General features: G+C 39.3%; 1 protein-coding gene across 1 annotated transcript in view; it reads left to right on the forward strand.

The window, feature by feature from the left end:
• The window catches only part of LOC140926712 (uncharacterized), a 737,711-nt gene that overhangs the window by 251,855 nt on the left and 470,834 nt on the right, over window positions 1–15,022 (forward strand). Inside the window, exon 4 of the mRNA XM_073376422.1 lies at window positions 6,103–6,174. Coding sequence (XP_073232523.1) covers window positions 6,103–6,174 — 72 coding nt within the window. The remainder of the gene's footprint in view (window positions 1–6,102; window positions 6,175–15,022) is intronic.

Raw genomic sequence — 15,022 nt, forward strand, 5'->3', positions numbered from 1 at the left:
GGGGGTTTTTCAAACTTTCCTCACACAGCCACCTCTTGTAAATGTTTGCCATGCGGTTGAACGGTTATCCATTTACGGCTTTGCGACCGTAAGAAGAGCTTAGGGGCTCGTTGCTTTGGACTTGGATAAGATTCACGTTCGCCGTGAATAGTTGCAGTGGTAGCGCAGCAGTAGTTTCTAACTGTTATCAGTTAGCCTGAATTTTAGCAGTCTTCCGAGTCGCAAGTGAAGTTTGCGACTCGGGGAGATGGCTGAAATATCAGGCTGACCGTAAACAGTATAGAAACTACTACGAATGTGAGTATTGTCCATCAAAATCCAGGGGCACCCAACGAGGATATAGTTCAAAACCACTTAACATAGCATTGTTGAACGTATTTTAGTATTCAAACGGTAGATATAGGCATATTTTTATCCCCTAAAAACTTTTCATCTGTTCGGATTCCCTAGCTGAAAGTCTAGTGATCCGAAAATTATAGGGATAAAAACTTACCTTCTCGAAAATTTCAGCCAGGAAAAGGCTCCCGAAAATTCTAGGTGGCCTTTTTTAGGGTCAAAATCCGTTAAAAATGGGTAATTATACCATTTTGCAGAAGTTCGAAAATTCTAGGGGAGGCAGGCAAGCAAGAAATTTTACAACAAATGCTCCGAAAATTCTAGATCTCAAATCGTCTTCCGAACAGATATTTTCCCGAAAATTGCCGTTGGGTGCCCCTGAAAATCCAAAGACAGGAGCCCCTAAGCTCTTCTTAAGCTCTTAGAGCTTAGTCTGTAAGTAACTCATGTCAACCTCAAGAAAGCAAAGCACCTCAGGTAAGAAAATGTCGGTTATACATAAGGACCGACTTGGCTTGACATGAAATACTGCACCGACATTTCAGACCACCGCAGAGCCGTAAATGGATAACTACCAACTGATTAACTCACGGCGAACAATTAAAAGAGGTAGCTGTGTGAGAAAAGCTTGAAAACCACCCTCCTCGCGACCCATTTTAATATATATTTGAATTTAGAAGCAAGCCTTCACTCGATCATTACTGAAATTTTCATAAACCCTTACTCGCCCAACAAATTAATCGCGACAAAATATTGTTTTCTCATACTCGGAGATGATACCAGTTTCTTTTTCTTAATTTTTTTTTGTTATTTTACGTTATTTACAAAAATTATTTTATTTTTAATTTTTTTTCCATGAAAATTATTTTTATTTTGTCATGTTCCCGAATGCTCCGTGTTCCGGGTTTTATTGACGCCCAGTGACTATAGCTCAAGTTCGCTCTTCGATTTGCCAGATCAATCGGGAGCCGGTCGTGTGCACAGTTACAATTTTCTCTGTTAGTATTTCGCTGTATAGAGCTACAAATTACACATCTTAGGAAAAGATTTGTCAATTTGTCAACGCAAACTTTGTCAATTTTTATCAAAAGGCTAGAAAAACAAACCGTGCACTGCCCCTGACTGCAGCTTTACCCAAATTATATGGTCTTTGATATTACACGTGGAAACAGGAACCTACCTTTGCTTCTATATGTACATTTGACAGATCTTTCCAGGGTAAGATATAAAACTAGTACATGAAATCAAATTAAAGAGCTCATCAAGTCAAATTACGTGATAGTAGCGTCATTACTGGATAAAAGTCCGAAAAATATGACGTGGAATGATCGGTGGAAGACGAAGCAATTTTTAGGAGGGCAAGGAACTGCACGCTGGAACGGAAGTGAAATCAACAACCTTAATCCAGTTCAGTCTTCTTGACGCTATTAAACGTTTCACCCGACTTTGAACAGAAAGTTGTTTTTGATTTCCTTTCTTCTACTTGCGTGTATTCTGCATTTCGCCCAGTATTTTCTCGTAACTTTTAATTTTCTAGCAAACCAGAACTGTCAAGAACTGAGAACTAGAACTGAGTAAGAAGTTTAGGGTAAGTTTTTGAAAATTGTGCGCACACCTGGAAAATCCTGGCTACGAGAGACTTTTGCTGGAGAGAAATTAAAACGTGCTTACTGATATAATGACGACCAGAAAGGAAAAGCCATAGGATAGTCCCAGAAAACCACCCATTTAAATAGATCCTGAAGTTTTCGCGGCGGAGGATGAACTTGAAAGCTTCTAATCAAGTGCAATTTTTCAAGGGAGCCCAGACAATATTATGTACGATGGGGACAACTTGTTGGACGTCTTACTAACAAGCACATTACCACTACTTGTCTCAGAGGCGTTTTGAGTTGACGAGCAGAGAAAATTAGGTTTTGACGGTTAGAAATTAAGGATACCAGAGGGAAGATGCCTTTTGTATGATGACGTCATCGTCCTACAGTAAAAAGCGTTCGTTTTTTACCACTGATATTACATCGATCAGTACACTTATGTTGTCGAAAGGTCCGTTAGCATGGTGAATGATTTTACATTAAACTGCAGATACACCTTCAGTCACTCCGTGAAAGAACACCCTTATTATTCGCGATATCGGATAAACACTCTGGTCGCTTACTGAATTTTCTTAGCTGTTTCCTTTATTTAGAATTAGGACTCTCTTGAGTTATCCATGCATGGACTAGCGATTTTAAGCTTTTTCAAGAAAACTAAAATCTGGAATTGTCCCTAGGGTGAGGCACTTGCGCACAGTTTTAAAGCCCCTCGGTGGGGTGACCAGGGTTTTCTTATCTCCAGTGCTCATCCCTCATTCTTCTCAACCGCTTCCAAACCAATTTTCCTGCTTATCACAAACCACTTTATAGAAAGATCAAGAATCTCCTTAACGAGATTCGTGATTGAAACAAACTAACTGAAAATTTTGCACGGAACCGTTGTTAATGGTGTACAAGATAGAATGAGTCTATTTATTACTTTGCCAACGGCCAATTTGCATAACCGGAAGTAATGATGTTCATTTCAAGGGCTCATGTCTCATTAAGTTTTGAACGAATCTTCAAAGACTTTAAATACATGTAGCTGGAACTATCATCACATCCTCGCTCACTAATAATGATAACCTATATCAGTTCCATTATTTATTGCCTCGCTAAGATTTTTACAGATTCTTCAGTCCAGTTGTTTGAAACCAGGCGGTTTCACGTGAGTTGTAACGCCATGCAAGGAAGGTGAAGATCGGACCGCGATATGCGTGGGAAAATTTTTTTTTTCGATCAAGGTGGAAATTGGCATTTTTGTCGTCGAGTAAAGTAATACATTCAATTTTCATTATTATGGTTAATTTTAAAAGCTCTCGTTTCGATAAAGGAACTGGAGGAAAATCAGGAAAATTCCAGTTCGACTGTGATGGTTCAGGAGCCCATCAAATGGAGCCTCCATCCCCATTAATTTCATGAGTCAACCCTTTCCCGAGTAGATTTATAAATAGAACGGCTTGTTTCCCGCGAAAAGTGTCATATTTCCGTGAGTCTCGTATGTCACCGTGAAAAAAATGAAGGTGGATGAAGTCGAACTCAGAAGCCTGTCCTTCGACCGTTTTCCTTTTTTACTATACGTCCATTTTTACAATTTTACAGCCGCTGGGATCTGGGTATCATGAAATAAAAGTTAATGAATTACCCTGACTGAGGCAGCGAACCGAGGATCACGGAAAGGTTATCTTTGCGAGTGATTTTTTTTTTTGCCGTCATGAATCCCACATTATATATTTAAGCATGCAGCTTGAAAAGAGTAGACGATTGAGCGTTCTGTGGATGATTTGGAACTTTTCGATGATCAGCGCCGAAAAAGTGCTAGGATCATTTGATTTTTGTCATCACCGCCGAGTGGATTTCGAAAGTTAAGCACCGCGTGCAAAAGCGATAACCTAAGTAGCAACTAGGAATGCTCCAGGTCCGAAGTTTGAGAAATTGCAGTCTTCCTTTACAAATGACTTGTATCACCATGAGGGTTGGTTCCATCAAAATACTCAAATGTGCCATTTTAATAAAAAATGCGCCAATATAATTTTTGCAAGAACGCCGTGCAAAGTATACACAAACTGGCATCGGAAATTGCCTTTAAGGGACATGAATAAATTCCCTTTTGTCATCATTGTCCCTTCCTGAAACTGACTACAAATGTGATGAATGTGGACGTGATTCCGGTTATTGTAAACATTGTAGTGAAAATGCTTTTGATAAATCTAATGACGAAGAGATGTCGGAGATGTCGTTCAAAGAATATTCCGTCCGATTGAAAAAAAAAATCAGGGAAAGGAGGGTGGAAAATTACCGCCACCAGCGACAAAAAATAATGGCAAATGCAATTAGTTGATGAAGATGTTTCTGCTTTTTTACTGGCATTGAAGAAAGAGACGAGCCTACAAACAACTACACAGTCATCCCATTTCTGAGTATAATGCCATGCATAAATATTTTATTCCTTTTATTCCTCTTCATGATTTTTTAAGCCACATCAAGAGATACATCGTGTACATATTTCTATCTAAGGTATTGCCGTTTTTCCGTAGTTTTCGACATCACGAAAAATTTGAGAAATAACGATGGAAATGCTTAGATAATACAGCCCAAATGAGCTGCGAGGAGATAGTTAAAATAAATAGAAGTGTTTTTGTTTAAATAAAAAAGCAACGCTTCAGGCGGAGCAAAGCTGTTGTGGATTTCTCTTCTTATGTGAATAGAAAAATACGGATAATATATATTTAATACTAGATATGACATAGGTGTATATTACATATGAGATATGAAGCACTTGGAAAGTTTAAAGAATACTTAAGCAAAGTTACAAGAAGATCGCCCATCTCCTGAAACTCCATGCGGGAGCCTGTCAAATTTTGCGGGTCCCCGCACGAGTTAATAACGTTGAGAGTGGCTCAATTCTTGCTAAAAATAGCGCAGTTAGCCATGGAACAGCTTGGACTCGGCGCTTGCGATTTCTACTCCGATTATTGCTCCAGTACAAATCAGTAAAAAACAAATAGGTGTGGGTGATACTTATTTTAAAGTCTTTTTTTTTATCATTGCCAGTTTTAAATCTTGTAAGTAATAGTATTATTGTGCTAACTGCTCATGTGCTGTAAAAGCCATATGGTTAAATTACAGAGTTAAACTATTACTTCCTTGTACGAGGCCTACGTCAGGCATAACTGACAGATAATGCGGAGAACGTATTATGCCTTACTATCTTCAGATGGCAGCAGAAAGCTCCCGTCCCAAGAAAACTGCTTTCTTCAAATGCAGTGACCATTTTTTGATTTTATCGGGTAAAAGTCGAGTTATTTCCTAAATAGTTTATCACAAGAGAGTAAAACCCTTAAACCTTCCTAGCAAATAAGAGATATTATAACATATGATCCCCGCCAAAATCAAGATGGGTCACTGAGAAACTCTTTAAAATAATCACTTTGAATAACAATACCATTGTGCATTTGTATTCGCATTCAAAGCGGAGCTTTATGTGCGTGCGAACGCAACAAAAACCGAATAGAGAAATAGCGTGGGTTAGGGTAAAAGATCACAAAACTTCCTGAAGGAATTCCTGAACGTATTCATTTCAATGATATATCGTCGCTTTCGTAGCAACCATTAGAGGAAATGAATCATACGCTCACGCTTTAAGCCATCGAGGGTGTCGTTAGAGGCATAAGATTCTTCTTCTAAAACCGGCGGCTCAAACTTGTACGGCTCACCGTTGCCTAACACATTATATCAATCGTTTTGGTCATTCAAAAGTCTTCGTAACTGCTCGGATTTTATAAAGGCTTTGAAACAAAAATCTTCGCCCAAATCTCACTTAGGATGCTTGCTTTTAATGTTTGCCGGGTAAAGGTAAAACGAGAAAAGGAAAAATGCCAATTTTTTTTATTTCTTTGACCTTTAAACGACTTTCTAGTTTTAAACTAAAATAATCAATGAGAACAAAAGAGTGCAAACCGTGGACTGGTGGAAATTACTTAAATATATCTTGTTGATCGTTATGTTAATCTAAAATTAAAACCTAGCTTACCAGAAGGCAGGAAACAATTCAAGTAGGTGTGTGCAAAACAGTTTTTATGGCATAGCTCCAACGAAAAACAACAACAAAAAAACAAAAAATAATATCTAACCAAGGATTAGGTGGTCTTTTACTGATAATTCTTACTTAACCTTAATCTTATTCTTGCAGGTGGCTGTACAACAACCAAATTGAACAGCTTCCATTTGGGATATTTTACAATCTATCTAAGCTACAGAAGTTGTAAGTTTGTATTTTTTTAATTGTCTGTTGCTTATTATCGAGATTACAACCACTACATTACGCAAGCAACCAAATGTATATAAGAGTCCGTAAAGGGAACTTACACGGCTTAGCATACAAGGTACATAAAGCGGGAGAGTTAACATAAAAGTGCCAAGCACAGATGTATCTCATACGCATTTAAGAAAATGCTTCAGTCTATTCCCAAGTCTTTCACCAGTCAAATATAAGACAAGAAAAGTAGGCACTCTCTAGTCACGCAGCACTGATCAAGATTTAATAAGTAGCCTAATTTTCTATGTAGTATGGCTATGTCAACCTATTTTCATTCGAGGCAGTGGATCAGATAGTTATTTTTAGTTTTAGCGGAGCTCTTGGGCGCGCCTGCGGAGCACCATGGGTAAGTAAATCGTACCCATCCCACAATTTTGTAATCACTTGACCGTTCACCTACCGAACGAACGATCGTAAGTCTGCACCACAGGGCAACCAATGTTTACTCTCACACTTTCTAGTTACTTTTGGAAGCCAGGAGAAAAAAACCGAGTCTCTTTGATAATACCACAGTGCGAATGCAGTAAAATTACAGTGTTTGTATGCGGTAAAAAATACGATCCTAAAATTTGAAAATGCTCCCGAAGGAGAAGACGGGCCAACATGACGGATTTAAGGCTACAAAAACACTTTATACAAGTAAGCTTACGGTGATTTGAAATAACCCTTGGCCAGTTATTACATGTAACTAAAGAACACATTTCGCAATTTTAGGTGTCGCACACATCTCTTCCGAAGCTGCTTTTTTTAATTATTCGTTTGCTCTTTATGTCACCTTTTAAGCCACAAGAGACACTAAATGTCAATTAGTGAACGTTTTCCAGAAACAGTCCTTCGTTTAGCTTGCGTGGCTAGCAGCAATTTTCGCCTGGATTTTGAAGTAATTCTTCCTTGCGTATTTCAAAAATCTGGGGCAAATACGCTTGTGATCTTTGCGTTAATGCATAATTTTTCTGTGTGAAAGGCTATCCTAGCTTAGATAGCAATGCAGAAGCGCCAAGTTTCATGAGTGAAATCCTGAATGGCTCCGTTTTCCAAAATCAGCCAGTCTTATACCACACAACCCTTTTGTGAGTACATAGCACTGTTTATGTGGGTCGAGAGAGCCGCTTGCAGTGAAACCCTTATAAGGGACAAAGGTTTGAACAGAGGCACATGTGCCTCCGATGGTTGCTGCACCAAGAGGGTCGGCCGGAGTATGACTGAACAACAAAATACATGGTGTTTTCTAAATTCGAAAGTCTCCGGTCGCCAAAGTAGAATATTAGCTCGTTTGTTAGAATTTAACTTTTAACAAAGGCTCCCACAATGTAACAGCCTCGATCTTTACCAGCTACCGTACGTTTCTTGAACCCCTCTTTACGGGCACCCACTTAACACGGAGACCTTGTTAATTATTATTGACACTTTCCCTTGTCCCTGGGTAAAGTCCTCACATTTTGTCTAAACCTAACACGCTTAATACGGACAACCGTTAATGCGGACAATGGACACTTGCTTCTTGCCCTATTAAAAGATTGTTATAAAAAATCAACCTCGTGTTGTTAATTAATGACATATTATTGCCAGCATATCATATAAAGGCATTGTGGCAAAGAATTGTGTTAAAGAACGATACTATTTTTGTCGTTTTTGATATGCATCTTGTCAGTCATGCATTATGTTATACTAAAATTATAACGTATTTACAATCCTCGCCAAAAGTCCTTGAAACAAGGTAAGGGGTGGGGTGGGGGGGGGGGGGGATGGGGACAAAGGTAGTAGAATTTTCCAAAGTGTTTCAAGGTTTTTGTCTGAGATTGTAGCTTACCAGAGGGCGAGAAAGTAATAGGCCTAGGTGAGATGTAAAATAGTATATAGAGCATCAATAATTTAGTTTTCTTTAATGGTCAGTGTGACCATGTTCCAGTACATACAGAGGTCAGCTACAAGTAATGACCAGGGGTCAATTTGATAAAACTCCTGAAGCGAATAGTGTAATTTACAAGTGTAGCTATCGTTTTCAGACTCTAAAACAATGGCTACATTTGTAAATTAAACGTTTTATTAAATTGAACCCAAATTTAAAATGGATTTTGATGAGGCCGTCTTATTTCATGAACCATTTGTTTCATGAAGATACGCTAACTAACTCATTTTTGCAGGGTGATGCACGCGAACAAAATTGAGCAGCTTCCACCTGGGATCTTCTCCGATCTATCTTTCTCTCTTTGTTGCTAATGTTCAAGACTAAAACACTAGGCTTGTTTAACCACGTATACATACGATTCCGTACGAGTAACCTACGCGGCTAGCATACAAGCAACATTAAGATACCAACATCACCCAAAAGCGTTGTAGGATACTGTAGCTGACGCCTTTTCCAGTAATAGGGTTGGTTCCATCAAAATACTCAAATGTCTCATTTTTAATACTAATTGCACCATCCCGTGTGACACACGAGCGAAATATAATTTTTGCAAGAACGCCGTGCAAAGCATACAAACTGGCATCGGAAATTGCCCGCTTTAAGAGACATGAATACATTCCCTTTTGTCATCATTGTCCCTATTTGAACCGACTATAAATCTGATGACTATGGACGTGATTCTGGTTATTGCCCCCGCTGGGATTTCGCCTGGCGAAATCCCGAGGAGGCACTAGTAACTCGCGCGTATATTAAGGACAGTACTTACAGTTCAAATATACAGTCAGTATACGAGAAAAAATCTCGATTTGCTCGAACTGGGGCCGCGAGGAATCGGTAGGTAATGATGACGTTTCTATTGTTTGCGTCCGCAAGTACGAAATGGTTAGGATGACGTAAAGACAGAAAATCCCGAAGGGACCGCCCAGGTAGATTTTGCGACATTTATTGTGCAGTCACACTTCGATACTAGAGAGATTAAGTTTCACGTTTACGCCAAACGGCAAACGTGAATTTGTACCACGTGACCAAGTTTTCCCCTTATTTTTTGTTTACTGTTTATTGCTTCTACACAAAAATAGGTAAATTTATGACAGTTTTATCCAAAAGAATCGTTCTGGACTGTTTTTATCTGCTTATTTTCTATTTTGAGAAATTCTCAACTGACGTTTGCCGTTTGCCGTGTGCCGTAAACGTGAATCTTAATCTCTCTACTCTTTTGCGTTACGCAGTGACATTCTGTGGAGCAGTTGTTTTGAAGTGTTATGGACCAAAATACACTCGTTAAGCGCAGGGGAGGCTATAAGGTGCGTTTAAGTGTGTATATATAAACTCTTGGAGAGTCCTTGCTAGACACTCTTTCTCTCTTCTTGACCGGAATAAGACTCAGCCCCAAACAAGCAAGACGAGTGAACAACGGCTAGCTTATCACTAACAGACTGTGATGGACATTTACAGAAATTCGCCGACAATCAAATTCTGTGCTGACTTATTCCCTGCTCACAGATGTCCTTCCGTTATAAAGTTTCAAATAAGACTAGAATGCGCTAGCGTGAATCGATCAAACATCCTTTTAATTTTGAAGGCTTACTTTCCGGCAAATAAAATGAACTGAATGTAAAAAGGGAAAGAGAAATAGCGAAAAATTCAACTTCTAATTAAATCTTTTCTTATGGTTTAGAATAAACTATTCTCGAAACTGGGAATGTTTTGATGAAAGCTGTGTAAATCGAGCTGAAACTGTGCTTGGAGCCTTGCGTTTCCTGTATTTATCTCACCTATTGTATGGAATATGTGTGAAAATCTTCATTATGAATCGGTATATTTCAAAGAGCTACACAACAGGCAAGAATACTATTGACCGACAATATACAGAACGGGGGCAGCTGTAGTGTCAACTATTACTAGTTGTAAACATTGTAGTGAAAGTGCTTTTGATAAATCTCATGACGAAGAGATGTCGGACATGTCGGGGAAATCAGGGAAAGGAGGGTGGAAAATTACCGCCACCAGTGACAAGAAATAATGGCAAATGCAATTAGCTGATGAAGATGTTTGTGCTTTTTTACTGGCACTGAAGAAAGAGACGAGTCTACAAACACCTACACAGTCATCCCATTTCTGAGTATAATGCCATGCCGAGTGATAAATATTTAAATTTATTCCTTTTATTCCTCTTCATAATTTTTTTAAGCCACATCTAGAGATACATCGTGTACATATTTCTAAGGTATTGCCGTTTTTCGTTAGTTTTCGAGATCACGAAAAATTTAAGAAATAACGAAGGAAATGCTTAGATAATACAGCCCAAATAAGCTGCGAGGAGATAGTTGAAATAAGTAGAAGTTTTTTTCTTTGAATAAAAATAGCAACGCTTGAAGCGTAGCAACGCTGTTGTGGATTTCTCTTCTTATGTGGATGGAAAAATGCGGATAATATGTATTTAATACTAGATATGACATAGGCGTATATTACATATGAGATATGAAGCACTTGGAAAGTTTAAAGTTCACTTAAGGAAAGTTACAAGAAGATCGCCCATCTCCTGAAACTTCATGCGGGAGCCTGTCAAATTTGCGGGTCCCCTTGCGAGTTAATGACGTTGAGAGTGGCTCAATTCCTGCTAAAAATAGCGCAATTAGCCATGGAACCACGTGGACATGGCGCGTGCGATTTCTACTCCGATTATTGCTCCAGTGCAAATCAGTAAAAAACAAACAGTTGTGGTTAATACGTATTTTAAAGTCTTTTTTTTCTATCATTGCCAATTTTAAATCTTGTAAGTAACAGTATTATTGTGCTAAGCCTCACGTGGTGGAAAAGCCATATGGTTAAATTACAGAATTAAACTGCTACTTCCTTGTACAAAGCCTACGTCAGGCAGGACCGTCTTTTAGTCCTAATGGTACATATAGGAGCCGGTGACCAAGCTCCTAATGCCTAAAATGCATGTTTGTTACAGATAACCTGTCCAAGTTTGCAGGCAGTAGCAAAAATTGCGAAAAATTTGAGAAATCGCAGTTTTTGCTAAAATTACCAAATTCAAGTGGTAAAGGAGGTAAAAGGGTGTCCAGCAAAAACTGCGATTCGTGAAATTTCTGCGATTTCTCCAAAAATTGCGAAAAATTGAAGAAATCGCAGTTTTTGCTAAAATCATAACAAGCTAGAGGGTCGATTTTAATGCGAAAGCACCGTTGAACGGCGCATTCATGGAATATTTGTGGGGATTATAATTATGTAAGCTGTCAACTCCTATTGTTTTGGACTAAGGCTCGAGTTTGCAAAGAGAGACTGAAACGTGTTCATCAGCTGTCGACACTTTCAATTTCAATTAGATTTCTTTCACCCCTCTCTTTAATTCTAAGCGTTAACAAGGTGAAATTAATATAGCCTGAGTATCAGGCGTTTCTGGGGGGAAAGCGGAAAGATTTAAAATCTTCTCTCCCCTAGCCCCTTAGGAAGGCCTGACACTCAGGCCAAGATTAATAATGCTTGGTCAACTTCTGTCACGTTGCAGCATAAGCATAATTGACAATAAGTATTATGCAATTGTTTCGTCTGACTGTCGAAAACCGGAGAAATGTAACAAAATTTAAAAAGGCGCTCAGTTTCCTTGCAGAATTGCGTGAATATCATCACACATATATCTATAAACTAGTTAAGTCAACAACTTCGCCGGTTATGCGCATAATTTCTGTAGCAAAGGCGTTAAAAAATATATCACGTATTTACATAAGTTACACAGTTCCTAAAAAGTACAAAAGAAGGATGCACGAGAAGTTTCTCTCCTTGCACAGGGGAGGTTATAAGGCTAACCTACTAAAAATGGCCGAACTAGACGGCGAAAGAAATTTCTTTCAAAGCTTAATTTTAATCGAGTAACCCATTTTCGACGTTCATTAAGTTTCCGCAATGATTTGACAAGTGGTTTCTTCTTGTATTGATGAAAGCAGGTTTTTGGTGTGATCATAATGTGGCTTGTGCAAGAAAAAAAGATGCCCGTTTGACCACCTCAATAAGAAAGCGTTCGATTGATCGAATTCCGGAATAATGACACGCAGAAATTTGAAAAAATCTCTTCGACCGAAAATTATGCACCTGACTTAGATGAAACATTGGCCTCAAGTATAAATTCTCAACATATTCTGGATTGTAAATGAACGCCAATAATTAGTGATTTTCAGCGTTTTTTCAGTAAGTCTTATTCCAATTGACGTATTACAAAAGGTTGAAAGACATCGGACAACTTATTCCTTAACACGGTCAATCGAACGCACAGTGAAATCATTTATGTTAATTTAGTCAGGATAGTGAAAAAGGTCGACTAGTTTAGGACGTTTTCCTGGGATTGACCTTTGGTATTTCTTAGCCACTTCCTTTAGATCTTTAGGACCGGTGGAATTCCTAGCTTAGCGTCTTTAAATAAACGAGTGACCAGATAGCCAAACGAAAACACGTCGCTAGCGATGGACTGCCTTTCACCGCGATGTATTTTCGGTGCGATTTGCGGAAATTTGTTCATCGATTTCTCAATGTTTACCTTGGGTTTACGTAACCTGGCTTTAACAATCTTGCAGCTTTTTCCAAAATCAATAATTAGACACACGGGCGGATCTAGGGGGGGGGGGGTGCAGGGGGTGCGCACCCCCCCCCCTGAGATGACCTGCGGTTTTCTAATATAACTGGTATTCTGCGCAAAAAAAAAACCATGTGGTTTATTGGTGTTGAAGTAGGGCAAGAGACGAGTGCACCCCCTCCTAAAAAAATCCTGGATCCGCCCCTCTTACGGACTTGTTTTCCGATCCGTCAATGACAACATTATTGCTCTTCAGATCATTGCGCAAGAAACCTCTTTCATGGATGAACATTAGTATTTTCCATGTTTGCTTTAAGATATTTGCGCACATGGCAACATCTTGAATAACTTTTTCCGAAGCGGCCTTAAAAAGTGTTACGCTTTCACTACGCAAAGCGTGGAACTGGAGAACCAGATAAAATGGTGCCCTATCTGTGGAAACACCAAACAGAAGAGGGATTCCCCAGTGGTCTCCAATTCCAGTGATTGCCGATGCTTCTCGCCACACTTCCTCTCTTGTCTTCTTTGAGGTTTCAATTATTTTCATTTCTTTAGCAACAACGCGGTATTCATTGCCGTATAGGGCAACGTAGCAGTTCCCGAAGGTTCCGTTTCCAATTTTTTGGCTTTTATCCACTTTCAGCAAAGACCTATTTATCTCCTTAAACGCAAGAGCATCTGCGTTCTTGCCGATGCTATTTTTTCTGGAGCTAACTTCGATTTGTTTCCGTGAAATTTTTGCGGCCGGCACGTGTTTCTCTTCTGTATGACCTTTCCGCTTTAACGTCGAATGTGATAAATTGACCATTACCTTGCCACTGGAAAAAGTATTTGCCTCTGGAGATAGTTTGTTGGCCTCGATCCGTTTCTTGTTTGCTGGCAGTGGTTCTGCCACCTTCTCACTTTCTGATTCGCGAACCTTTTCATTCTCCTCTCCCTCTTCTGGCATCTTCTGTAGTTCTGGTCCACGAGTCGTCTCATCATTCTCCTCCTCTTGTGGAAACTCCTCTCTTTCTGGCACACGAAAGTTCTCATTCTTCAACCCTTCCTCCCATTTTCTCCTCTGCCATGCCTTATTTTGCTTTGTTTTCTCTCTTTTTGAATGCGCTCTTGAAGGGTACTTTCCATCCCTTACTCGGAATACTCGCTCTCCTTTTTTGCATAACTCCTCTCGCTCGTTTGAGTCCATGTTTTCATTCACGGGAAAAGACTTCCGTTACGGAAGGTAGCACATGGTACGTGAGAATTGTCTCTAAATAAAACAGAATCCATTGTTTCAAGAACAACCGTACTAAACCCACATATCAAAAGTAAATTCCTTTTTCCTGTCCTCACACATTTCCCTCTTAAATGGTTAGGAGAAGTTATTCTATATCAAGCGCTGTGTGATCACGCCCTTTATTCTCATAACCTATGTGATTGACAAGGAATGTTACTCGACAAATTTCTGTTTCTAGTTTGCTACAGGACAATTAACGAATCAGTTATAGCTGACAACGACATGGATCTGCGCTTTACGTTTTCACAGAAATGTTTTTTATGTACCGGAAAGTTTAAAACTTTTAGCGCCACTCAAAAGCACGCGGAACGAGAACACACGGGGGAAAGTGATCGAGTCTTACATGTGTGTTTTTGGACAACGAGGAGAACGAGGCTTCAGCGCCCGACATTGGATTTCTTAACAGGAGATCGCAAGATTTTAAAATAGGATATCTATCGTGGCTGGCAGGGCTTACGGAGCAGATAAACGCTTCCCTTAATCCTCGTTTACGTGGTAAGTGGCGAATTTAAACTGCACAAAACCTAATACCACCTAAGCACTTTGTGTCGCTTTTAATTTAGATCTACGCACTTGAATATTCCTCGTTAAAAGCCACCTAAGGTACTACCCAATCATATTTTCAGTTGTGCGTACAGTCTTTACCCTCAAACTTTGCTATTTTCTTTAGTATTTAGTTTCTTAGCTTAGTAGCAAAGTACTTTGCGCGTCATTTAGCCGATTCTCTCACTGGCACGAGCGCACGTTACTCGAGTTTCGCTCGTCACACAATGATCCCGGCTACGGGAGAAGAGCGTTGCGTGACGAAACAGAACGACTGTGTGAGAATAAATGAATAAGATCTTTATTTTACTTAGAATGTCAGATGATCTCAGAAAGCTTAAACTTACACTTCTCCTGTCAAAAAAATGTGCTGAAGACCCAATTCAATTGTAGCTGGTTTCGTCTACTTTCATTTCTAGGTGGTTCGGTGACTTTACAATTCCCACAAGTTCCTGAAAGGTACTTTGGGCACTTAGCTTGTCAAATGGGA

The sequence above is a fragment of the Porites lutea genome, chromosome 1 (genome assembly GCF_958299795.1).
Source record: "Porites lutea chromosome 1, jaPorLute2.1, whole genome shotgun sequence".
Lineage (NCBI taxonomy): Eukaryota > Metazoa > Cnidaria > Anthozoa > Scleractinia > Poritidae > Porites > Porites lutea.